Raw genomic sequence first — 27,983 nt, 5'->3', positions numbered from 1 at the left:
TTTATAACGAATACTCATTTACGATTTTATACCAAGTGTGATGGCGTTGGCTTCTCTCTTTCCCTCCCTAAGTTTTGGATAATTTTTTTTTTATATTTTAATATTCACTTAATCGCAGTGAGCGTGCATAAGTAAGCGTGGTGACACACGCAAGCAGCTTGTTTTCTATATATATAAAACAAAATGTTGTTTGTCGCCGACTCTTTTCCAGCCACACGCTGCAGCAGCTCGTTCACTCACCGGACAAGATAACGCCGTAGTAGCAGACGGGTAGAGCTGCCTTTCTGTTTGTCTCCTCCTCCTCCCCTCCCTCGCTGACGCCGTCATCTATGGCCGCTTTGTCCATGGCGTCTTTTTGCTCTTCCTCCTTCGCCCTTCCTTTCCCCATCACTTGCTCCTCTTCCTCACCGGCAGGTAGCATCCCTTCTTTCTTTTCATTTTTTCAATTCTTTACCACGATTCTTTTTCTGATCAATCTTCGGTTCAGATAAGGAAACCTCCAAGTCTAATCCTTCCTCGAAGTCGAAGGACGACTGGCGGAAGCGATCCAAGCCCATCCGTCCTGGCGGCGTATACCCCGCAAAGGATCACTGCAGGTAATGCATCCCTCTAGTTTTTTTTCTTCATTTCCCTTTTTTTATCTCCTTCTTTGTTATCCTTCATTGATCGGTTTATGCACGCCATTGATGTCGGTTTGGACAGTCGTTGCGGGCTCTGCGATACCTACTACATTGCCCACGTGAAGGATGCCTGCGCTTTCTTAGGCGATGGCATGTCCCGGATCGAGGTGATCCGCCCAGATTTTCCGTCGAATGTGTTTTTTTTACTGAACATTGTTTATTTGTTCTAAATTCACTACGGGGCATAGCTAGTCGGGAATAGCCAGTTACGTTTTTTTTAAAAAAATAATATAATCACTTACGACCTTTTCATCTTCTAATTTTTGCATAAGATTTTGAATTTTATATGTTTACTGAGATAACGCATAAATGAACAATCTGTGCCAGTCTTGCCAGGTGTTGTAACTGGTTTCAATTTCTTTTGCTTCTGCGTTTGTTGGTACCATTTCATATTTTGGCTTGCTACTTTCTGTGTTTACCCTTTTCGATAACTTGTCGGCGTTAATTGTTAGTGAGGTATTTTCTGTGGATTTCTCTGGATTCTATGGTTATTTTCTGTGGATTCCTCTGGATTCTATGGTTTGTTCACTACATTTGGTCATCCCGTGCGTTACTTATTTCTACTGTTCTTCTGAGTTTTGAGTGCATTTCAGACAACGAAAATAACACTGTTTCAGTAAGTTGATATGTGGTTTTGGCTTTAGAATGGGCTAATGGAGTAGTAACCTTGAAAATGATGGATTTCAGCTGATATATTAATCTTCAATTGGAGCATAGCTTTTCCTTCTTTCTTCTTTTTATTTTTAATTTATTTTTCTATCCTTGTCTTGTAACAGTGGCGTCATGTTATTTAATACTTGATTCCTAATGTTGGATTTTTGTTGATATTCTATTCTTCAAATGAAGCATAGATTTTTTTGTTTTTGTTATTGTTGTTGTTGTTATTGCTATCCTTGACTTATAACAACAGTGTCATGTTACTTTTTTAAAGCTTGATATCTCAATATATTGAAATCATGAGAATGTTTGAAAAAATATTTCAATGTATATCAGTGAGTAACTTGAACAGGTGACCAAATATTCATGATTTTAGTGATAATGTTCTTAATATACAACAAAAATATTTCTTCTCCAGGTTCTAGAACCAATAGTACATGGAAGAGGGAGAACCGCAGAATCGGATGATATGTATTTTGGGGTTCATCAGCAACTGTTGTATGCTAAGAAGATAAAACCTGTAGAAGGTACTGATCTATCTTCATAATTTCTATTTGAAGGTAAAGAGAACTCAAATAATAATTAAAAAAATAATTAATATATTTATATTTTAAAAAAATACTAAAACCATATCAACACATCATGATACAGTATCGAAATCCTATTGTTGCAGTCATAAACTGACATTTTGGCACGTTCGAAATTTTAAACCCTGCATGGAAATATATTGTAGCTTCGGTATCCTAAAACCACAATTATAGTTCCAGTCCAAGCACGGAGATGCCTTACAAGATGTCTAATGACTTCTATTTTTACTAACGGCGAAAGGCTGTTCTCAGTTGAATTTCTGATTATTTCCCAACTGGATTGTATTAGTCTTCCCTCTGCTTCAGGTGACACATTTCCTTATTATCTTTAGTAGGAGTTTAGGGAGCCTTTCAGATTTTTTTCCAAATGTAATTGGTTTCTGAGATTATTATTAGGGGTTGCATGCAAGTAATATGAACAATACATTATCTGGGTAACTCATTATATGCAAATACAATTATATTTGCTTCTGATGAATGATTCACTGTTTTGAAGATGTTATTTTACTTACTCTATTTCCTTCGCAATAGAGGATATTACTATCCTTGGATTAATTTAATGAAATCACTACTGTTCATCTGTACCATGTTTTATCTTTAGGAGCGCAATGGACTGGGATTGTAACAACAATTGCTGTAGAAATGCTTAAAGCAAATATGGTAGATGCTGTAATATGTGTGCAAAGGTTGTATGTCAAATTACTCTTTACTCGAGACAAATTGTTAGCTTGTTCAACCATTCATTAAGATGTTTCTAATTACTGACAAATAAACCTGCTTCAAATTCTGCAGTGATCCAGATGACAGGCTTTCTCCAAGGCCAATTTTAGCTAGGTCTGAGTTTTATCACATGCAGTCAAATCTCCTATGGTTCACATTTATTTGTATGATCATTTGCATGGTTAAAGATGTTCAACTGATGTGCAATCTTCAAGAGATAACTGTTGTTCCTGATTAGTGGATCTTGTTTTGGTTAGGACCCCGGAAGAAGTTTATGCAGCAAAAGGTGTAAAGCCGACATTATCTCCTAACCTCAACACCCTTGCCCTTGTAGAGGTATTATGATTTTCTCTTTCTTTAAATATGTTCTATTTAATTATCTTACATTTCATCCTTTCTTAATTAGCCTCACTGATTTCGGATACATTTTGCTAAATGCAATAAACCAATAGTTCAGAATGAGCCCTTGTAGGATTTTCACTAGCACAGTAAAAATCAATTTCCCTTTGAAACGCAATAATTTTTATTATACTACATAAATGATTGATGATGTTTTTCTGTCATCATTACTGAAATTTCATATACTACCTATCTTTAAAATCATCTTACTTTCAAATATTATGTATCTTCTTAGCAAATATCTGTTGATTCTTCTTTGATGCACAATACATGTTTGGTTTCAGACCTGGGAACTTATAATAATGTATAATCTAGCAGATTCTATTGATAACATTTGATAAACTAGTTTTAGCAAGTTTTGTACTTCTCTTTTATCAGGCTGCAGGAGTGAAACGCCTTCTTTTCTGTGGAGTTGGTTGCCAAGTGCAAGGTATATAACTTGTTCCTGATCAGTCTTTGTGTAGTCCTTATAATCTGTGCTTTGTGATAACTGATCACTATTGAGATGCAGATTGATTTCTTAATGCAGCATTAAGATCTGTTGAGAAATATCTTAACCTGGACAAGCTTTATGTTCTCGGCACCAATTGTGGTATTTGTCAATTTCATACAGTTTCGGGTTCTATTTTTATTTCATGTTGTGTGAAATTTTAGTTAAAATATAGAACAAATGCTTCTGAATTACTAGAGACTGACCTATCTTTTTCCAGTTAAAAGATCAGTTATATTTTGGGGGGGAAAAAATTGTAAAAGTATGTGCAATGTAAAATAATGATTTTCTTGACCTTTTGATTATAGTTGACAATGGAACTCGGGATGGCCTAGAGAAGTTCTTGAAGGCAGCTAGCAGTGACCCGGATACAGTCTTGCATTATGAATTCATGCAAGATTACAAGGTTTTGTTTTGTTATTCACAGCAATCATATATAAACTTCACTTCATTGTTTTATGTAATAATAGGAAAAGACTCATCTTTCTTGCATTAGATTAATTCTTTTGTCAATTATGAACAGACAAAGCTTTGAATATTAGATTACACCATTGTGTATTAAATAACCAAGTATTCTTACAGGTTCATCTAAAGCATATAGATGGCCACATTGAGGAGGTAAATTTCTCTTGGGTGATAAACCTTCCTTTGCTATATAGATCACTGACTGTTTTCCCCTTGAAAACAGGTTCCTTACTTCTCCCTGCCAGCAAATGAACTAGTTGATGTTATTGCACCATCCTGCTACAGGTATTTCATTTCTTTCCATTTAGGCATCAGCAATGCTACTCTTCTGTTTGATCAGCTATTATCCTTGTATTTTGCTAGGATTTGAGTTTCTGGACTCTCACATATGTCTGGCACATTGTGTAGGATTGAAAAAGGGGGGGGATGAATAGCGCTCGTGGCTAATTTGTTCGTTTCGAGTAAATACACAGCGGAATAACAAAAGAAAAGAAAACACAGCAATGCTAACAATTCCAAGATTTTACTTGGTTCGGAGCCTGACGATTCCTACTCTAAGACCCGCATGTAAGAGTATTCTCAATGGACAATCACTAATCAATCCGAAACAATACAAAATGATTGCAGTTGTAGTACAAGTAACTTTTAAATAAAATAATATCGACAACTTCGTATGAGGAAATCTCTAGAAGAATCGTCGTTGAAGCACTCGGGCGTCGTGGAAGTGTTTTCTGAGTAGCTCGAAGAAGCGAAAGTTGTTCGTTGTGTTTTTCTAAAGCTCTTGTTCGAAGCTGCTTTTATAGGCTGTTCCGGACGCCCAGAACCCCTCTGGGCGCTTAGACCACGTGGCTCGGTCACTCCGCGCGCGCCACATCAGCTTGGCGATTACTTTTGAGTTTCGGGCGCCTGGACCGACTCCGAGCGCCCGGACCAGCTCGGGTCGCCCGGATCCCTTCCAGGCGTCCGGACCAGCTTTTTCCAGCCCCTTATTTTCTGCAAAATAAAGTTAGTCCAGGCATAAAACAATATTTATAAACTAAAGTTTGGCAGCCTCTGACTGTTCGGTTCTGACTTTGAGTTTCGTCGAAACTTTGGTCGAACCGACGCTTACTGTTCCCTCTTCAGGGAACACATCCTCACCTACTCCTCTCAGGAGAAGTTACTTGTTGCCAGATTGATCCTCTAGACCAATCGGACTTTTGCTCAACGTTCGATGCTTCCCATCTTCATGCTGGACGTCCGCTCCACGACCCGCCCAAACTTTCATCCAGTTCGCGACACCAGGATTTCAACCTAGAGTCCCCAACTCTAGGATTTTTGCCCGAAGCCTTCGTCTACTTGGGACTTTTCCTGCAATCTCATTCAAACTCGTTAAACCACAAGACAACTTAACTTTGGACCCTTTAACATAATCAAAACCCAGGTTCGATCGTCGGATGCTTTCCGCACCAATAATCTCCCCCTTTTTGATTATGACAACACGGTTCAAAGTTAAGTAAAACATAACAATAAATAAAGGAAAGCATGAGCATAAATACAATAATTTGTAAAAAACTCTCTTATGTTCCCCATTCATAAAAGTTATGTTTAAATTCTTAACTTTATGTTTAAATTCGTAACTTTGACTTTTCTCTCCCCTTTGACATAAATCAAAAATAATACTAACTAGAGAGAAGATTGTTTTACATGTAAAGATAGAAAATATATATTCTATTTAACTTTAAACTCCCCCTGAAAGGTAGCATTTAAAAACTTAGCTAATTTTTAAGTATTTGAAAGTGAGTCTTAAAAAAACTTAGTTTTTGAAAATAAGTGCTTTGAAACACATTTAGCTAATTTAGAAATGCTTCAAAAGAAGCTGATAAGAATAAAGGCTTTGAACAAGGCTTAGTTAAAAGTACTTAGCTTAAAAAAAAAATTTGATTAAAGCTTAGTTTAAAATTTTGATAAAATCTAAGTTAAGTACTTAGCCTTTTTTTTTTTCTTTTCAATTAAAGACTTAGCTAAACTTAACCTTTTATAACAAAATTTGATAAAAACTTAGTTAAGTACATAGCTTAAAAAGCTTTTGATAAAAATACTTTAGCTTTTAAAAATATTGTGATAAAAACTTTAAAAACTTAGCTTAAAAAGGATTTTCATAAAAGCTTAGTTAAGTACTTAGCTAAAAAAAATTTCATAAAAGCTTAGCTTTAAAAAGATTTTGATAAACATTTAGCTTTTAAAAATATTAAAAACATAGCTAATAAAAGATTTTTTATTTTTTTTAAATACTTTATCATGTACTTAGCTTTTGTCTTCAAAAAAAAATAATTTGTTTTTCTTTTCAAAAATAGTTTTAAAATTTCACTTCCTCTTTCACTCCCCCTTAATTAATGCTAAAAAAATTTAATTAAGTAATTTTGGTTTGGGAATCCTAGAGTCCAAGTATGTAAATCAAAAACATAAAGATTATTATTTATTTTCCTGATTTTCCATCTCACTCATTCTATGTTATCAAACATGTTCAACATATAAGTGTGTGTGAGACGGAGTTAAGTTGATTTAACTTTAAAAAATATTTAAAATATTGAAGTATATTTCAAAAATAATTTAAGTTAAATTTGGATTTTAAAAATTATTAAGTTTGAATTTGAGGATTTCAAAATGTTGAAAAAATATTTAAGTTTCAAAATTAGGTTTGAATTTGAAAACATTTATATTTGGGTAATTAAATTTTAAAACTTTTTAAGAAAATATTTAAAAATAATTTTGATTTGAATATAATTTACTTTGATTAAGAATTAATTGGAATTGATTATCCTTTTAAGATTAATTATGATATGAAAATAATTAAAATTATAGTAATCAAATAATCAAGATTTTTGAAATTCATTATGATTTTAAATAAGATTTTAAAATTAATTAAACAATATTTTGAAATTAAGATTAAGATTTTGAAATTAATTAGAAATTGCAATTAAGATTAATTAAGATTTTGAAATTAATTAAGTTAACTTAATTGAATTAATTTTAATTAATTTGGGTTTGGTTAACTACTTTATATTTTAAACCTAGATCCATCTCACCCTTTTTCTAGATTTTCAATCAGGAGACTTAATAGTTTTATGAGATGGTTAATTTAATCTTCAATTTAAATTCTCCAATCTAAGGATTGATTTACAATTGAGTTAGACTAAGGTTTTACGGTTAATCAATTAAATATTTATTTCAATGATTGGCTTGAAGGCTGTGGCGAGACACTAGGCCTTCTTGGGTATAGGATCATCCATCACTTTTAGACAAAGTCTTTCAAAGAAATTGAATATTTAATTTCCTTTCTGAAAATCCTAGGTAGTCAAGTGTGAATCACGCATAGGTCCTTATCTAGCCTAGTCTAAGCATGTATAATAAAAGCAGTAAAGCAAGCATCAAACAAATCTATTTTATGATAAAAATGATCTTTTTATTAGCTCCTCCTGAATCATAGTCTTGATAAGGTCTATCAAGGTAATGAATCTGATCATTTGGGATCCAATATTGACCAAGTCCAACTTGATTAATCAAGTTACACTGGGGACTCATGCTTAGACTAAGTTTCTATTTGATCGATTTACTAATGATAAGTAGGATCTAAATCTTTGTTTGACCTTGTATCCAAGCCCAGTTCAGCTGTATACGACTCTTTGTTTTCCAAGAATCAGATCAAGATTCTTGAAACCCAAAGTGAACCATTCCAATGAGTCCTTGAGTTCTTTTACTTGAGTTTTCAAATTGGAATTTTCTTCATGAACTTGCTCAGTCAAAGAACTTAGGTTAGTCTCCTCCTTAAGGATTGTTACCTCCTTTTGTAGTGACTTGACCTGGACTTTGGATTTGACCAATTTCTTTAATAAATATGAAATTAAATTTTGTAAATCATCTACGTTAGAACTAGAAATTAAAGAGCTTACTATGTGATTAGGCCCTTCGGAAATGGATACGGATCCGTGGCTTCTCTCGGACTTGGTTTCCGATTCGCTCTCGATATCAGACTCGGACTCGGTTTCGGCAACGTACGCTTGGACTGGTAGAGCAAGGTAGCTTGCTTGCTTATGTTCTTTTTCGTCTGACCTTTCCGATGGCTCGTCCCACATTGCCTATAACGACTTCCTTTTCCTTGCTTCTGATTTGGACAATTAGGTTTATAGTGTTCCTTCTGGTTGCAGCCGTAGCAAGTAACCCCAGACTTGGCCTTCGTGTTCGATTGAGTGACCTTCTTCTTTTTGCACATTTTTCGTACCAATTTTTCGAGCTCGGCGATAATCTCATCATCTTCTGAGTCTGATTCATCTTCGGACTCGGGTTCAATTCTGCTCTTTACTTTTGGTTCCCGCGTTTTGCTTGTTCCTGCAATTAGAGCTATACCTTTTTCGATCGGTCGTGCATTAGTTTGTTCGTGCAATTCAAATTCTAAAAACAATTCATCTAATCTTATTGTCGAGAGATCCTTGGATACCTTGTAAGTATCTACCATTGATGCTCACAATGGATTCCTTGGAAAAGCGTTCAGTGCATACCTTATGACGTCACGGTTCTCCACCTTTTGACCGATTGCGTGGAGGCCGTTGAGAAGGTCTTGTATGCGAGCATGTAGCTGGCTCGCTGACTCACCTTCCTGCATTTTTACATTATATAATTTATTTAAAATTAAATCCCTTTTACTTACCTTAGTATCGGAGGTGCCCTTATGCAGCTCAATCAATTTTTCCCACAACTCCTTTGCACTGTTGAAGGGACCAATCCAGTTCAGCTCTTCTTTGGTTAGACCGCATTGAAGAGTTTGTGTTGCTTTTGCATTGGCTTCAATTTTCTTGCGAGTTGGTGCATCCCATTTGTCGCAAGGGGCAAGTGCTCCGGTGCTGTTGACTGGTAGGGAGAAGCCCGTTTGAATGATGATCCACATCTCTACCTCTGTCTTCAGGTAGTACTCCATTCTGCCCTTCCAATAGCCGAAGTTTTCACCGGAAAAAAGAGGCGAACGAGCTGTGTTGTAGCCTTCTTGGTAGGCCATTGATTAAGAACCTCGCACACAAACAATACAATAACAAATGTTCCAAGACTTGGTCTTGGATTAGTAGTGCGGGAGAAAAATAAAAATAGTAATTTACTAATTTCGAAACAAAATAATAAAATATTAATAAAAATATTTTTAAAAATGTTATTACAAATTTTTGAAAATATGATATTTCGCTAATACCGACTAATAGTGAAAAGATAGAAATGAATTTTTTAAAAATAATTTTGGAGGGAAAAAACGAAAGACGTAAGGTTTTAATAAAAAACGGACGAAAAAGCGATGAATAAGAATGCTCGTACTGTAGTTGTACTGATTCAGAGCAACCCCGCCTTGTACCAATTGTAGGATCGAAAAAGCGCTAGAGGGGGGGTGAATAGCGTTCGTGGCTAATTCGTTCGTTTCGAGTAAATACACAGCGGAATAACGAAAGAAAAGAAAACACAGCAATGCTAACAAGTCCAAGATTTTACTTGGTTCGAAACCTGTGGCGACTCCTACTCAAGGTTCGCACGTAAGAGTACTTTCGATGGGCAATCACTAATCAATCCGAAACATTACAAAATGATTACAATTGTAGTACAAGTAACTTGTAAATAAACAATACTGACAACTTCGTATGAAGAAATCTCTAGAAGAATCGCCGTCGGAGCTTTCGGACGTTGTGGAAGCGTTTTCTCAGCAGCTCGAAGAAGCGAAAGTCGTTCGTTGTATTTTTCTGAAGCTCCTGGTCGAAGCTGCTTTTATAGGCTATTCCGGGTGCTCGGAACCCCTCCGAGCACCTGGACCACGTTGGTCGGCCACTCCACGCGCGCCACATCAGCTTGGCGATAACTTTTGAGTTCCGAGCACCTGGACCGACTCCGGGTGCCCGGACCAGCTCGGGGCGCCCGGACTAGCTTTTTCCAACCCCTTATTTTCTGCAAAATAAAGTTAGTCCAGACATAAAACAATATATATATAAACTGAAGTTTGACAGCCTCTAACTGTCCGGTTCTGACTTTGAGTTTCGTCGAAACTCTAGGTCGATTCGACGTCTACTGTTCCCTCTTCAAGGAACACGTCCTCACCTACTCCTCTCAGGAGAAGTTATCTGTTGCCAAATTGATCCTCCAGACCAACTGGAATTTTGTTCAGCGTCCGAAGCTTCTAGTCTTCATGCTGGACGTCCGCTCCACGACCCGCTCAGACTTCCATCCGGTTCGCGACACTAGGATTTCTACCTAGAGTCCCCGACTCTAGGATTTTTGCCCGAAGTCTTTGTCTCGCCAAGACTTTTCGCTTAGGGTTACCACCCCTTAGGACCTAGGATTACCATCCCCTAGGATTTTCCACCTGCCTAACCGCAGCTAGGACTTTTCCTGCAATTTCATTCAAACTCGTTAGACCACAAGACGACTTAATTTTGGACCCTTTAACATAATCAAAACCCAAGTTCGATCGTCGGATGCTTCCCGCAGCAACACATTGCTCTACATTTAGGCTCCTAATTGCTTAACATTAATGAGCATTTATGGAGCATAAGTTATAAACCAACCCTAAATTGAGTAAATTTGATTTATAAGATTTTCAAACTGTGTTTCCTTAATTGAGTTATATTTGTGAACCTGAGAGGATTTTGTTATCCAATTATAAAGTCTAAATTGTATATTTCATCAAAAAAGAATGTATCATGATGTTTATTATTATCAAGGTAAAATTACAATTTAAACCTTATGATACATGGTATACATGATTAGGTCCTTTCCTTCTTAAGTCCATATATATATAGCCACAACTTTAAGTTTGAATTCTATTTTTTTTAAAAAAACATTTTTTGTTAATCAACCGACTTCTTCTTCATCATTAGTTGGTTGATTAGTTGATTTGATAGCCAATGGTCACATCAATTGACTAATTGTGTCCATTAATCAACTACTTAGCTTGTAGGTGTAAGTATCTTGACCATCATCTTGCTTTTGGCTTGTTACACCATCAATCAACTAGTTCTGTAACCTGTCAACTGATGGCTTAGCAGTTGATTGACTGGTCAACTTTCTAGTCGAACAAAAATATCTTAGGAGTTTTTTTTAGTCCTAAGTAGACTCCTCAGTTGAGTTGACTGACATACCAATTGATTGTTTTCTCAAATTTGTCGATTGGTAGTTTGACTCTAGTCACTTCTAAGATTGAATTTACACCTAACTCTAATTCCTTTTGTCCTGAATCACATGTATACTAAAACTCTTCCTCATGGAGTTTATATTCATGACAAGAGATTCTCTATGCCCTAAGGACTTTATCATGCCAAAAAGTTTATTCATCTTTCATGCCTAGAAACACCTTGCTTCCCGGACTTCATCTGCCTAGACTTCATATGCCTAGCATTTAGTCTCCTTGACCAATTATAACTTAATCTTGTCTTTGACTTGCGCTTTTTGTATGCCAAGTGTTTTCTGTAGGTCTCTTGGCGACCGGCTAGAGAGGGGTGAATAGTCTGCACAATAAAAAATCGAACATTTCTCGAACTTTACAAACTTGATTAAACTAGCACTTACATAAAAGGATTAAAAACCTAATTAAAGAAAGATGAGGCACAATAAGAGTTACTTGGTTTACAATCAGGGGATTGCTAATCCAAGGAAGTTGAAAGCTCACTAAAATCTCCTACAACAGTCAAATCTCACAACTATAAAGCTCAAATCAATTGGAATCAATTACAAGTGTTGTTATGAGCTACTAGGACCGGGGTTGTATTTATAGCCCTGGTCGGAGCGCCTAGAAGAGTTTCAAGCGCTTGGAAGGGGATAAACTTTTATCGTCGTCGCAACGGAACGCGCCACGTCGCGTTTGGATGAAGTTCTTAGTTCGGGCGCCTGGAAGGGTTCCCGGCTCCCGAAACAAGAAAGTCAACTTCCTGTTCACTTTCGATCCCGATCTTCCGCTCCGGTTCCGCTCGCATTGGTCCGGGTCTTCCGTTCCAGTTCCACTTGCTTGGGTGATTTCGGCCATCCAGAATAGAGCTCTTCTGAACCCATTTTTCAGCCTTCGAGCAGTCTTCCGCTCCGGCTTCTCGTCCTTTGGAAATGTTGCGCGCCTCCTTCTCGTCCGCCAGTATACTCTTCCGCAACGCCCCGTCCCTCAGACGCACCGAGCCCGTCGGCTCTCTCCCGTGCTGTCCTTCTCGCTAGCTGTGTCTTTCGCTCAACTTCCTGTACTCCTAAGTTTCTACGCACTTAGACACGGAGGTTAAATACCAACAGGGCCTAACTTGACTTGGTTGATCACATTAAAAATACCTTGGGGTACTAATAATCTCCCCCTTTTTGATATGAACAACCCAAGTTAGGAAAAAAAAACATAAACTAATAATAACAAGGTAAATTTTGTAAATAATAATGTGCAAAAATTAATGATACCCTCTTCCTAGACTTAATCTTCACTTCTCCCCTTTTGATCACATTAAAAATGGAGTACTTGTAAATCCTTTAAAAAATAAGCCTAAAACAAAGTTTAAGGGAAACACTATTTTCCAGAAAATTAAAAAAATTTTGAAAAATCTGGAATCTTATAATGAATTTTAAAAATTTTTTACTAAGGGTTGAATAGATATAAAATTTTAAAAAAAATCCAGAAAGATGATAATTTTTCATAGAAAAATAAAGTTTGAAAACAACTTTGCAAAAAAAAATTAACAGAAAATATTGTAAAATTTTTGTTGAGCTAAAAAATTAACTTATAAATAATTTCTAACAGAAAGTTTGACAAACAATTTGTTTGAAAGCATTAGATCATTTGTAATTACATGCTTAACAGTTAGTCAATTAAATATTCATTTCAGTAATTGGCTTCAGGCTGTGGCGAGGCACTAGACCTTCTTGGTTATTGGAACAACAACCACTACTAGACAAAGTCTTTTAAAGAAATAAACATTTAATTTTCTTTCTGAAAACCCTAGGTCTAACTTTAAAACATAACAATTTAATCTAAACATGTTTTTGGAACCCAATATAAGTTCCTATCTATTGGGTTAATTAAAAATTTCTTTGGGATATATTTCTATGATATTTTTTAAATTTGGCCCATGTGATTTCTAAGATGTCACTTAAGTCCTGAATTATTTCTAAATTTTGAAGAAATGTAAGTGGAACATACAAAATTTTCCAAATTTTGTATTTGTTCCTTTAAATTTTCATTTTCTAATTTTAGTTTGTCAAAATCCTCTAATCGACAAACCGTTACTAGAGTTCCTTTTAACTCATTATTTTCTTTTTGTTAGAATATTGTAACATAATAACTAGGGGTATTATTGTAAGTATGTTGTATATCCTTTTCTATATAAGTCAATAACTCCGTGGTGTCTAATACACGGTTTTCTCTTAACATGGTATCAGAGTCAAGTTAAAAGAAAACCCTAACTTCATATTGCCCTAGTTTCCGCCGCCTCTCTCTTTTCCCCCTCGCGATTCAGCTCGCCCGACGTCGTGCCTGTCTCCGTTGACGCTACGCCTTCCTCTTCCTAACGCCGTCGATGCTGCGCCGCCCTCTGCCTTCCCTCCCCATCCCAGAGGGGCTACGGCGGCTGTTGTGGGTCGTCGCCAAGGAGCTTCGACGTTGTCGAAGAGTCAGGCTGCTACCCTCTTTCACACCGGCCAGCCGCAAGCAACAACTGCTGCTGCCACAGTGCAGTAATTCAACAGTTTGGCATGACTCAGAGCGAGGTTGACCATTCTGTTTTTTACCGCCACTCATCTACTGGTTGCATCTATGTAGTGGTTTATGCTGATGATATTGTCATCACAAGTAGTGATCATCTTGGGATTTCACAGGTTAAACAACATCTTTTTAAACATTTCCAAACAAAGGATTTCGACAAACTCAAATATTTCTTGACGATAGAAGTAGCATAGTCTAAATAGGGGATCGTCATATCCCAAAGGAAGTATTCAATGGGTATTATGGAAGAAACAGAAATTTTAAACTCAAAGACAGTCGACAGCTCTATGGATCCTAATATCAAGCTCCTACTAAATCAGGGGGAGCCTCTTCCAGATCCTGAACGGTACAGGCGCTTAGTAGGGAGTTTCCTTACTGTTACTCGTCCGGATATCTCATTTGCGGTAAGTGTAGTAAGTCAGTTTCTCAACTCTCCATGCAAAGAACATTGGGATGCTATAACTCGCATTATTCGATATATCAGAGGTGCACCAGGAAAGAGTCTTGTATGCAGACAAAGGACATACTCGAGTCATAGGGTACTCTGATACAGATTGGGCAGGATCTCCCACTGATAGAAGGCCTATTTTTGGGTTTTGTATATTTATCGGAGGTAACCTTGTTTCTTGGAAAAACAAAAAGCAGAATGTTGTGGCAAGATCTAGTGTAGAGGCAGAGTATCGGGCTATGGCCATAACTAGTCAAGAGCTTATATGGCTAAAACGGTTGCTTCAGGAACTCAGGTTTGGGGAGGTTACACAAATGTCACTTATATGTGACAACCAGGCTGCCATGCATATTATCTCGAACCCAGTTTTTCATGAGAGGGCAAAGCATATTGAAGTTGACTGTCACTTTGTTAGAGAGAAAGTCATATCAGGAGAAATATCTACTAATTTTGTCAACTCACATGATCAACTAGCAGATATATTCACTAAGTCACTGAGAGGTTTTCGAATTGACTACATATGTAACAAGCTAGGTACATATGATCTATATTCTCTAGTTTAAGGGGTAGTGTTAGAATATTGTAATATAATAACTAGGGGTATTATTGTAATTATGTTGTATATCCTTCTCTATATAAGTCAATAACTCCGTGGTGTCTAATACACGGTTTTCTCTTAACACTTTTAATAATTTTTTATTTTCTATTTCTAATTTGCAAGAAACTTTTTTACAGCATTTTTATAAAGAGAAAATAACTTATCAGAAGGTAGGGACCGTACCTGACTTACTTTGTCGATCCTGTGATCTGAAACTCCCCCTGACTTACCTTGTCGATGCTCATTGAGGATGAGCTTGCTTCGTCTTCATCTTCCTGGTGACTTGTCACTAATGCAAGTCTAGCGATGACCTCGATTTCTGACTCAGACAATGTTTCGTCTCACGTCACCTTTAGATTATACTTGGTCTGAGCTGGCTTCTTATTCTTCTCCTTGTCCTTGTTCTTGTCCTTGCTTTTCAATTTAGGGTAGTTGTCTTTCACGTGCCCTTCTTCATTGCAGTGGTAGCATCTTATCTTTCTTTTCCTTCTATTATCCTGCACTTGATTAAATTTATTAGTTTTAAATAATTTTTTAAATTTTCTTACCATGAACGTCGTTTGGTCATCATTGAGAGAAGATCCAGAATTTGATTCGTCCATTTTTACCTTTAAGGCAATGTTGTGCTTAGGTGCCTTCTTCAAATCTACGCATCTTGTTTCATAAACTTCAAAAGTTGAAAATAACTCTTCTAAAGTACTTACTTTTAGATCCTTAGAAATATAATAAGCATCTACTAATGATACACATTCAGTAGTCCTAGGAAATACGTTAAGCGCATACTTTAGAAAATCTCAGTTGGTTACCTTTTTTTCAAGATTCGTGAGTCCGGTGATGAGTTCCTTTATTCTTGAGTGAAGGTGTGCAACGATTTCACCTTCCTCTAATTTGATGTTGCTGATCTAGTTCCTGATCAGATCTCGTTTCACGAGTTTTGCCTCCGAGGTCCCTTCGTGTAGTTCCAGGAATTTCTTCTATAGCTCCTTTGCTGACTCGTAGGCTCTAATCCGGTTGACTTCTTGAGGTGGTAAGACGCTAAGCAGATAGAACTCTACTTTGCCGTTTGCCATGAAGATGGCTTGCTCCTTTGTCCATTAGTATTCTTCTTTGCCCTCTGGTGCTACAAAATCAAATTTCATGATTAATAGTAGATCAAAATTTATCTTAAAGAATACCACCATCTTTTTCTTCCAGTTCGTAAATTCCCCCTCGAACTTTGGTGGGTTAATGCTCGGTCCGACCATCTCTTGTACTTTGTTCGGCGGTTAGTCCTCTTGAAGTTGTTGGGTTCTTATACCAATTGTAGGTCCCTCGGCTAGAGGGGGTGAATAGCCTGCACAATAAAAAATTGAATCTTTCTCGAACTTTATAGGCTTAATTAAACTCACACTTGCATAAAAGGATTAAAAAGTTAATTAAAGAAAGATGAGGCACAATAAGAGTTACTTGGTTTGCAATCAGGGAATTGCTAATCCAAGGAAGTTGAAAGCTCACTAAAATCTCCTCTGGGCGAAGAAGCCTCTTACAGTAGTCAAATCTCACAACTATAAAGCTAAAATCAATTGAAATCAATTACAAGTGTTGTTCTGAGCTACTAAGACTAGAGTTGTATTTATAGCCCTGTCGGGGCGCCTAGAAGGGTTCCAGGTGCCTAGAGGGGATAAACTTTTATCCTCGTCGCAACAAAACGCACCACGTCGCATTTGGATGAAGTTCCTAATCCAGGCGCCTGGACCAAGAAAGTCAACTTCCTGTTGATTTTCTGTCCCGGTCTTCCGCTCTGGTTCCGCTCGCATTGGTCCAGGTCTTCCGCTCAGGTTCCACTTAGTTGGGTGATTTCGACCATCCGGAATAGGGCTCACCCGAACCAATTTTTCGTCCTTCGAGAAGTCTTCCGCTTCGGCTTCTCGTCCCTTGGAAATACCGCGCGCCTCCTTCTCGTCCGCCAGCGTACTCTTCCGCAACACCTCGTCGCTCGGACGCACCGAACCCATCGACTCTCTCTCATGTCATCCTTTTTGCTAGTTGTATCTTTCACTCGACTTCCTGTGCTCCTAAGTTCCTACACACTTAGACACAGAGGTTAAATACCAACAGGACCTAGCCTGACTTGGTTGATCATATCAAAACTACCTTGAGGTACTAACATTTTTCACATGCTAAGTATTTGATCTTTGTTGATCTACTTGGGCTTCCATTTGTTGCACCACTACACAAGTTACGTTTCCTGCACCTCCACACTTGGCGTACACACGAGATCAATAATTATCTTTCAAACTTAAAGTGTCTAAACATCAAAATCAAAACCACATGTCAATCACATTAGCATAATTGCACCAATAAAGTTTACACTTTGAAATCACTTGTCTTTTTTATGTGCCATTTTTAGTTTGTAGATATGATGTAAACATTAATGTATTATAACATGAATTGCTTAGAAGAATCATTATAAAATTGTGTCATTTATAGGGTATAATATGATAAGACACTAGTGCTTGTGGTATATGGAACGATGAATATTACCAACATTTAACGTTTGTCATATTGGACTAATTATAATGTTTTAGGAGTATGAATTTTTGACATTTCAGTTTATAATGCATCATAATTACATCTTAAGTGTTAGTTTTATCCAATTTTTAGGTCATTGGAAGAATGTTAAATAGTTACCTTTTGGTGACTAAATAAATGACCTAAAAAATTTAAAAACATAAACTAAAAAAGAAAAACTCATATAATGGAACTTATTAATAAAATTAACTCATTCATCCATGTAAACATAATATATGATACATGATGGATGCACAAAATTAAAAAGAGTTATATAGTGTTTTTGCTATAAATAAAAGCTCAATAATGATTTATCGTGTTTTAATAAAGAAAGATAAGAGAAAAGAAACCAATATTTGAAAAATAATAATTGCACTATAATTGCTTCATTTTCATCATTAAACTCGGGTATGTGAAACTCATATATCTCAAAAAAAAATTTGAAATTAACATATGTTCTAATTATGTTCTTCAGCTCTGACTACCCTTTGCTTTATCTTATTAGAAGGTTGGTTTCCATTCTTGACAATGAAAGTTTGTCCCCTTGGGACAGACAATTGGCTAGCGCATGGTGGTGTTACCACCATGAGGTCTGAGGTCAAATCCCGACTAGTAGTCGGGTGTCTACCCTCCCCCATGCGCTATTCAACCGCCGAAAGCTATTAACCATCCATGATTTACCTCTTCCGCGTTGACCTGGGGACGGACTGACCGAAGCACTAGGGACAAGCGAATCACCTTTTGCACTAGAAGGTTGGTTTTTATGTAAAAGCAAATACTACTCAAAACCAGCTTTCATGATCGTGTAAGTGAGAACAGTAGTACAGTCCGTCTAGATAACAATTTCCATTGAAATTCTTGTCATGTCCTCAATTATGTATTCTTAATCAAGAATTCTTTATTCTTCTAATGCTCCAAGTAGTTGGCTATCTCCTATGCGTGATTTGCTTGACCATGTAAGCTATTGATGAATGATTTCATTTTGAGGCTTGTTGCTCAAAGCACATAACAATCCATAACCTACATTTTGATTTTAAGGGTTTGGTATAAATAGTATTCTAATTGTTGGTTTGTTTGCCTTGCAGCTGCTTTGATTACACGAACGCATTAGCAGTAAGTCTTGTATTTCTGGATTGGAAATGTCTTTTTATTGTTGATTTTTGAATTTGAATTGCTGAAATGGCTGTTCATGTGAAAACTCAGAAACAATTTTGTTAGTGTGTTAATTTGACTGCTTAATCATATCCTCATCTGTTATGAGGATGCCAACAAAATCATTGGAAGGTATTTTTTCTGTAATTGTTCTGTGACTCTTGCTGTTTGGGTGCTGCATGGAATGACTATGTCATCAGCTTCCTTTCAGGGCTTTATTTATAAATTGCTTCTGGCTCCATTGATACTAGCTAATTGCTCGTGTCATTTCATACAACCCTTATTAGGAATAGTCAAGCATTAATATTTTAAGGGTACTCATTTAGCCTGCTTCCTAGATTCCCATCTTTGTTGAGAGGCACCTCATTAGTTAATCCTTGTGCAAAGATTCTTCTATGTATGCTAGAAAAAGTTGCTGTTGCATACTTGTTATTGTATTTTCTATAACCATTGTTGTATCATAGGTGTTGGTTCAGATCAAGCATAGATACAAATGGGTTAATCAGTCCAAGCCTTTGATACTGGCACTCTTCATAATTATAACAATACTCAGACACCAACACTCCAACATCCACACTTCGAGTTGACACTTGACATACTTATTAATCACATATATAAAAATAGAAATAACTGTTGAAATAGTTAGTGATATATGTTTAGTCCCACATTGAAAAGAATGAAGATGTTTGATAGTCTTATTAAAGGATGTGTATCAAGTATGTTGTATTTAATTGGTGACCTTGGTAACCAAGTGGAGCATATTTATATATATGTCAAAGATGGACACTTGGGCACGTGGGCATAGATATAAAATTCGGAATTAATTTAATTTTGAATTTTTCTTTGTGAACAGATGTGACAGTTAACGTGCCCATTCATGAATAGGTGTCTCCACAACCTTTCCCAAAGATTGCATTGTTCACTATATATACATCCTTTTAACATCTTCTCTATAATCACTTTTCATTCTCTAAATTGTCTTGGGGGGAATCTATAGAATTGCTGTAGATTCTACATTGTTTTGAGTATCCTGGAGGGAATTTGTCGCTAAAACCCGGCAGCAACATAGTGGGGGCAAAATTTCCTTAAGGAAAGTGATTCACGCTCAAAACAAAGTTCCATCTTCGGACTGCTTCCAACGTTCTTAAGGAAATTTTCGATCCATTTTTACAATGGAAGCCACTGGTTGAAAGTTTGTTTTTGATGCATGCAAATTGGACCGTTTCGATGGGACGAACTTCACTCGCTGGAAGGACAAATTGTTCTTCCTCCTCATTGAATTGGGCGTCGCATATCGACTGTTGCATGATCCGCCCTATGATTCCTGCACCAACTGATAAGGATACTAATGAGATCAAAACAACTCGAAAGAAACGGGAAGAGGATGAAGTTCGATGCAGAGGATACATCCTGAATGCCTTAACTGATAGATTATATAATCTCTTCCGTTCAATCAAATCTCCACAAGAAATCTAGAATGCCTTAGAGAACAATTACACATTTGAAAAACAAGGTACGGACAGATTTCTAAGCATGAAGTTTTTTTAATTTCGTATGATTGATAATAAGTCTGTCATGGATCAAGTCGATGAACTACTTGTCCTAGTTTCTAGACTTAAGGATCTGAAAATAGAAGTATCTGATCCATTGCAAGTGGCTACTGTAATTGCAAAATTGCCAACCACTTGGAATGGCTACAGAAAGAAATTGTTACACACTTATGAGGATTTCACCATAGATCAACTCATAAAGCATATTCGAATTGAGGAAGAAACTCGAATTCATGAAAATAAATTTGCTTATGAGTCTGGTTCTAAGGTTAATAACATTGAGTCTAAGAAAACAAAATATTTTGGAAAGAAAAGAAAGTTTGCTGAAACTTCGCCTGAAACCTTTGCTAACAAAAAGAAAACCAAGACTTATTACTTTTGTAGGCCACTACAAAAATGAATGCAGATTTTTCAAGAGACTAGAGGTGGAGGGAAATGTTGGACAAAAAACTGTGAGTGTTTTTTAACGTCCACCAAGTCCTGATATCGTTGCTATGATTGTTGATCTTAAAATCGGCATGATAACTGAATGCAACATGGCAACAAATGAAAAATCTGCTGATTGGTGGTATGACTCCGACGCTTCAGTTCATGTTTGCAATGAAAGAAATTTATTCAAAAATTATGAACTTGCGGCAAAGGAGGAAAAAGTCTTGATGGGAAATCATGATACAGCCATAGTGCTTGGAAAAGAAACCATTGAGATGCAATTTACTTCTGGAAAGAAGATGATCTTGATGAATGTATTGCACGTTCCTGATGTAAGGAAGAATCTGATTTCTGCAAGTTTGTTATGCAAGAGGGGACTGAAGGCTGTTATAGAAGCAGAGAAACTTATAATTTCTAAGAATGGTGTATTTGTAGGACAAGGATACTCTTGTGATGGAATGTTTAAATTAAGTATCAATAAAGATAATAATTCTGCTTATATGATTGTGTCTCAATTTAATTTATGGCATGCTCGCTTATCTCATGTTAATTTTAGTTCAATTAAATTTATGTCAAAGCATGGTTTAATTTCATGTCCAAATGAAAAATCTGAAAAATGTGAGATTTGCATACAAGTGAAAATGACTAGAAAACCTTTTCCAAAAAATGAAAGGACAACCGAATTGCTTGAACTAATACATTTTGATATATGTGAATTAAATGGTCACTTAACTAGAGGTGGAAAAAGATATTTTATTACTTTTATAGATGATCATTCTAGATTCACGCAAGTTTATTTAATGACAACAAAAGATCAAGCATTTGATATGTTTAAGAACTTTAAGGTTTTGGTTGAGAATCAATTGGAAAAGAAAATTAAGATCCTGCGAAGTGATCGAGTTGGTGAATATTTTCCAATTGAATTTTCAATTTTTTGTGAAGATAATGGCATAATCCACCAAACTAGTGCACCCTACACCCCACAACAGAATGGTTTGGCTGAAAGAAAAAATAGAACACTGGTAGATATGATCAATGCTATGCTTATGCATGCTAAACTACCAACAAATCTATGGGGAGAGACATTACTAATAGCCTGTTATGTACACAATCGAATTCCGTCAAAGAAAACTAAAACTTCTCCATATGAAGTATGGAAAGGAAGGAAGTCAAATCTAAGTTATTTGAAAGTGTGGGGGTGTATAGCTTATTATAGAGTTCCTGATCCTAAGAGGACCAAGTTAGGACCTAGAGCTCTTAAGAGTATTTTTGTGGGATATGCTGAAAATTCAAAAGCATACACGCTGTCGGATGCAGATTCTAATACTATTATAAAATCTAGAGATGTTGAATTTTTAGAAACAAGTTTTCTAAAAGATTCAAAAGGTGATCCACAATCAAATGAAGAAATCCCTGAAAATACAACACAAAGCACTACTATGAATTCTGGTTCAACTAAGAAACGAAAATCAGTAGAACCTCCTAATGAACCAAGGAGTCAGAGAGCAAGAAAAGAAAATATTTTGGTACTGATTTTATAAATTCACAATCATTAATGTTTTTGGTCGAAGGAAGTAGAGATGAGGTGTTGGGTAAAATACCTATTGTTTTGCATTTAGAAGATGATCCAAAAACATATAGGGAAGCAATGACTTCAAGAGATTCCAGTTTCTAGAAGGAAGCACTAAACGATGAAATGGATTCTCTTCTAGCAAATGGAACATGGGTGTTAGTTGATCCACCTTCTAAATTAAAACCTATTGGTTGTAAATGGGTGTTTAGGAGAAAATACAACACTGATGGTTCTCTACAAACCTTCAAGGCAAGGCTTACAGCCAAAGCTTTAGGCAAAAGGAAGGTGTTGATTACTTTGACACATATGCTCCTGTAGCAAGAAGTACTTCAATAAGAGTTTTGTTTGCTTTAGCATCAATCTACAATTTATATATTCATCAAATGGACGTAAAGACAACATTTTTAAATGGTAAACTTGATGAAGAAATTTACATAGAACAACCAGAAGGTTTTGAACTTCCTGGTCATGAAAAGAAAGTCTGCAAATTGGTTAAATCCTTGTATGGACTGAAGCAAGCCCCTAAACAGTGGCATGAAAAATTCGACAAAGTGATTTTATCACATGGCTTTAGACATAATGGAACAGACAAATGTATCTATTCTAAGTTCACAAAAATTGCTGGTATAATTATATGTCTTTATGTTGATGATATGTTAATTATAGGAACAAATATGCAAGGAGTAAATGAAACTAAATCTTATTTATCTTCTCAGTTTAAGATGAAAGATTTAGGAGAAGTTGATACAATTTTAGGGATAAAAGTGATGAAACATAGTGGGGGTTTTGCTCTGAGTCAATCTCACTATATAGATAAAATTCTTTCTAAGTTCACTCATCTAGGAATAAAAGACGCCAACACCCCATTTGATGTTTCGAATAAATTGGTAGATAATTCGGGTAGATCAATTAGTCAATTAGACTATGCAAGTGCTATTGGCAGTTTAATGTATGTCATGCATTGTACAAGACCCGACATTGTCTTTTCCATTTGCAAACTTGCAAGGTATACACATAATCCTAGCACCGAACATTGGAGAGAATTGGAAGAGTTCTTGGATATTTGAAGAAAACCAAATCTCATTCCTTGTTCTATAATAAGTTCCCATCGGTGCTAAAAGGTTATACAGATGCTAGTTGGATAACTAGTATCACTGATAATAAATCGACGTCTGGTTGGATTTTCACTTTGGGTGGAGGAGTTATTTCATGGGCTTCCAAGAAACAGACGTGCATTACTCATTCTACAATGGAATCAGAATTCATTGCTTTGGCAGCCGCAGGTAAAGAAGCTGAATGGCTGAGAAACATGTTGACAGACATAGAGTTGTGGCCACAACCAATGCCAGCAATTTCTTTGCACTGTGATAGTCAAGCAACTATGTCTAGAGCATTTAGCAAGATTTACAATGGTAAATCAAGACATATTGCCCTGAGACATGAATATATTAGACAACTAATTTCTGATGGTATTATAACAGTTGTCTATGTTAAGTCTAGTAAGAACCTAGCCGACCCATTAACAAAAGGACTCTCGAGAGATATGATAAAAAGCACTACAAGTGCAATGGGTCTAAAACCATTCTGATTTGCCAGTAATAATGGGAACCTTACCTTTCTTATTGCACAGCAATCTTAAAGGTTTAACAGGTAACAACAAATTATTAGTGACATATAGCAAGTACTAGAATCAATGAAGTACTTATGAAAAAGAGGTTGAATATAAAGTATTCTTAATGAAGATGTATGTTGGTCATAAACAAGAAATCTCAAACGAGATTTAAAGGTCTTCACCTATGAGAACACAAGAAGTGGTGCTGCTTCTATCAAAGGTTTGAAAATAAAACTTTTGTAAGTGTTTGTGAATCCAGGGTAGCACAAGACCATAATATGGTGTTAAAGCTCATGGTGGACATATTAGAGAAATTAAAAGTTCTATGTGTATAATATTTCCAATCTTATCATATCGAAATTATGGTTTAAGTTCATTACTACCATATATTTCGATGAGATTTTGAAATATTTATACTAATAGCAGGTTTAAGTTGAAAAACACATGCTCGATACATATAACTTTGCAGTTGATTACAAATATCACTAAGTGGGGGATTGTTGAAATAGTTAGTGATATATGTTTAGTCCCACATTGAAAAGAATGAAGATGTTTGATAGGCTTATTAAAGGATGTACATCAAGTATATTATATTTAATTGGTGACCTTGTAACCAAGTGGAGCATATTTATATATATGTCAAAGATGGGCACTTGGGCACGTGGGCACAGATATAAAATTCGGAATTAATTTAATTTTGAATTTTTCTTGGTGAAACAGATGTGACAGTTAACGTGCCCATTCATGAATAGGTGTCTCCACAACCTTTCCCAAAGGTTACATTGTTCACTATATATACATCCTTTTAACATCTTCTCTGTAATCACTTTTCATTCTCTAAATTGTCTTGGGGGAATCTATAGAATTGTTGTCTATAGATTCTACATTGTTTTGAATATCCTGAAGGAAATTTGTCGCTAAAACCCGACAGCAACATAGTGGGGGCAAAATTTCCTTAAGGAAAGTGATTCACGCTCAAAACAAAGTTCCATCTTCGAACTGCTTCCAACAATAACCATGTAGAATATTTCACGCTAGTGTTGGCTAATGTAGGTTCAAGTCATATGGAGCTTAACTCAATGAATGGTTGTTCAAGGTTCCTTCAAATGTTTAGTCTCAATTTCTTTGACTAGCTAATATTATAATTGCTCGACTTGATTAAGTGCTGCAGGTTAAACATTAGGAATCGTTAGAATTTCTTTTAAAATAGAATTTAATTTTATATACTTTTAGTTTTTAAGAGTTGTTAAAAGTTTATCATAGTTTTTAAAGATAGATCAGCTCTTTTAAAATTTGGTTATAACTTTTAGAGATAAGTTATGCATAAGCAGAAATATTCTATATATTATGAGAGGTGATAGTAAGATAGTTTGCATAGAAGTTATTTTTTTTATAAGTCTGTTTAGAAGTTTAGAAAAAATCTACTAGAATTTCCAGTGTTTTCTGAAGATAAAAGGAGTTAGCATCCCATGTATTTGATATTTCTTTTAGTTAATATAATTTTCAATTTTGATATGGCATCAAAGATATAATTTGAAGGGGAGCCTTGGCGCAACGATAAAGTTGTTGCTTTGTGACCAAAAGGTCATGGGTTAGAATCCTAGAAACAACCTCTTGTAAAAAGCAGGGTAAGGCTATGTAAATAGATCCTTCCCGGGACCCCGTATAGCGGGAGCTTCGTGCACCAGGCTATCCTTTTTTTATCAAAGAAAATGAAAAAAAATATCTGATCAATGGAAGGTAAGTACTCTAGTTCTCTTATATAGAAATAAGGGAGACGTACAAAATTGTGCAAACTACAGGGTATTAAACTAATGAGTCATATCATAAAACTTTGGGAAAAAATAATAAAAAAATTTAAGGAGATCACGCGGTGACTGAAAATTAATTATGGTTCATGCCTGGAAGGTCGACAATAGAAGTTAAACATTTTCTTGGACAATTAATTGAAAAATATTGGGAGTAAAAACATGATATTCAATGACTTAGAAAAAACTTATAATAGAGTCCCAAGAGAAATTATATAGAGAATTCTAAAAATGAGAGGTGTCAGTGTAACATATATTGAACTAATTAAGGATATATACGAGGATATAACAACCAGAGTAAAGACTTCAAGTGGAGTAACTGAAACATTTCCAATAAAGATAGGGTTACATCAAGGATCAGTTCTAAGTCCCTATATTTTTACACTAATTATGAACGAACTCAGTACACACATTCAAGACACAGAACCTTGGTACATGTTGTTTATAGATGATATTATTTTGGTAGATGAAACACGTGAAGAAGTAAATGCTAAATTAGCATTTTGACGGAAAATAATAGAAGGGAAAGGTTTTAGACTTTAGAATAAAGATAAAATATATGAAATTTAAGTTTAGCAATATTAAATATAATGAGATAATTGTTAAGATAGGAGATGACCAGTTGCTCGAAACTGAGAGCTGTAAATATTTAGGATCATTTTTGCAAAACGATGGAGGGATTAAAAGAGATGTTTTACATAGAGTACAAGCGGGATGATTAAAATAGAGGAGAGCATCGAGCGCTTTATGTGACCGTAATGTTGGGCTATGACTCGAGCACATGAGCAGAAGATGAGAGTTACAGAGATGAGGATATTAAGGTGGATGTGTGGACATACAAGGATGGACAAAATAAAAAATAAGAGAATTAGAGAGAAAGTCGGAGTTGTATAAATTGAGGGAAAACTTCAAGAAGTACGTTTAAGATGGTACGGCCATGTACTTAGACGATCAATAAATACTCCAGTTAGACGATGTGAGAGACAAACACACATATCAAACGAGGAAGAGGAAGATAAAAAAAAACTTGGTTAGCAACAATAAAACAAGATAAAATTTATTTAAGTATAGATGATGATATAGTAGGAAACAAAGCTCAATCGCGTAAAATGATTCATATAGCCGATCTCATCTAGTGGGATAAGACTTAGTTGTTGTTGTTGTTGTAATGACTTAAGTTTTCCTAAGAGGAATTATTTCTGTGCACTTGCGTTTTATGCAAGTACCAGTAAGATGCAGTGATATCTGATATATCTTTCAGCTATTGCCAAGAAAACTGGGACATTAAATTTACCATTTCTCACAATTTGTTGAACACTGCAGGACTTAGTTGTGGGCTATATGGGTGTTCCAAAATACTCTGGGGTAAGCATGACTGAGCATCCACAATATATCACTGTTAGGTAATGTGAAAATTCCCGTGCACATTACATGAATTGCAGCATTCTTAATCCTTAAAATGCACATATAATTAACTTATTTTCTCTTGTAATTCCTTTTGGAGTCGTCTGCTAATAGAAGCTGAAAGTTTCAGAACAAGCTTTATGTTAAGTAGTTCCTAGACAAATATCTCTTACAAGCTGGTTGGTGTTTCCGTGTGTCAGGAATGAGAAAGGGAGGGAGATGCTAGAACTCGTTGAGAAGCTTTTAGAGATCACTCCAACTACCACGAGTGTATGTCAGATGGCTCTTTCCGAATATAAGGATAATTATCCCACGCATCCATAAAAATTCATGCTGATAGTTCTTTATCATTCATGAATAACTATTTTCAGGGTTATCGAAAACCATTTGTCATGGAGACTGTGAAGGCCGATGATAAAGCAAAAAATGGTAAGTTATTGGTCCATGTGATGTTGTGCATCATGCCTTGTGCTTAACTATGAACTATGTAATGTCACTTGCATCCATATTTCAGATGTATAGTAGAACCTGATTGAGAGACTTACCATCCATCTCAATTTTGACACTTTCAGGCAAGGGTCCTCAACCAGCTCCTAAGTTTGTCGGGAATATCATTGCTTTCCTGCTTAATCTGGTGAGTATACCATACTTTACACATGCTGACCCTATTATGTTCAAGATGAAGATGATACATGCATTTGTTGTAATTCAGATCGGCCCCAAAGGTTTGGAGTTTGCTCGCTATTCGTTGGATTACCACACAATAAGGAATTACTTGTATGTGCATCGATTATGGGGGAAACAAAGGTAAGAATCCTCATGACTATCATTTGATAGAATGTAATGATAAGGAAATCCTTGATATACCATTACTTCAATTCTTGCAGAGCTGAAAGGCACATCCCCTCGTATGCAAAGAAAATTGTAGAAAACTATAATGAAGATGCAAGTATTGATCTTATGCTTTCTGGGGATTGACCTGTGTTTGGAGTTATGATCACCTGTTGTGGCCCATAGTGATTAGGTTTTAAAGCATAATGAAGATCCTGTACAGGTTTTTTTTTCTAATTTTATTTCTGAAAGACTGATAATATTTATGGATTAATGTCTAGTTGAGTTTTTGTTTGTTCA

General features: G+C 35.8%; 1 protein-coding gene across 1 annotated transcript; it reads left to right on the top strand.

Annotated features, from left to right (window-relative positions):
* The first annotated feature begins 193 nt into the window (after positions 1 to 193).
* On the top strand, positions 194 to 27,983 carry LOC122024322 (7-hydroxymethyl chlorophyll a reductase, chloroplastic-like). The gene is made up of 19 exons (XM_042582927.1): positions 194 to 414; positions 488 to 596; positions 703 to 787; positions 1,756 to 1,864; positions 2,526 to 2,610; positions 2,717 to 2,758; positions 2,902 to 2,980; positions 3,422 to 3,473; positions 3,573 to 3,635; positions 3,842 to 3,939; positions 4,116 to 4,151; positions 4,222 to 4,283; positions 18,410 to 18,437; positions 26,772 to 26,851; positions 27,053 to 27,122; positions 27,224 to 27,281; positions 27,425 to 27,486; positions 27,565 to 27,659; positions 27,740 to 27,983. Exons 1-19 carry the CDS (start codon positions 330 to 332, stop codon positions 27,828 to 27,830), a joined length of 1,389 nt encoding a protein of 462 aa, XP_042438861.1. The 5' UTR covers positions 194 to 329; the 3' UTR covers positions 27,831 to 27,983.

This window comes from Zingiber officinale, chromosome 9B (assembly GCF_018446385.1).
Source record: "Zingiber officinale cultivar Zhangliang chromosome 9B, Zo_v1.1, whole genome shotgun sequence".
Classification (NCBI taxonomy): Eukaryota; Viridiplantae; Streptophyta; class Magnoliopsida; order Zingiberales; family Zingiberaceae; genus Zingiber; species Zingiber officinale.
The sequence above is the reverse complement of the archived record's forward strand: the minus strand, read 5'-3'. Positions and strand labels throughout refer to the sequence as shown.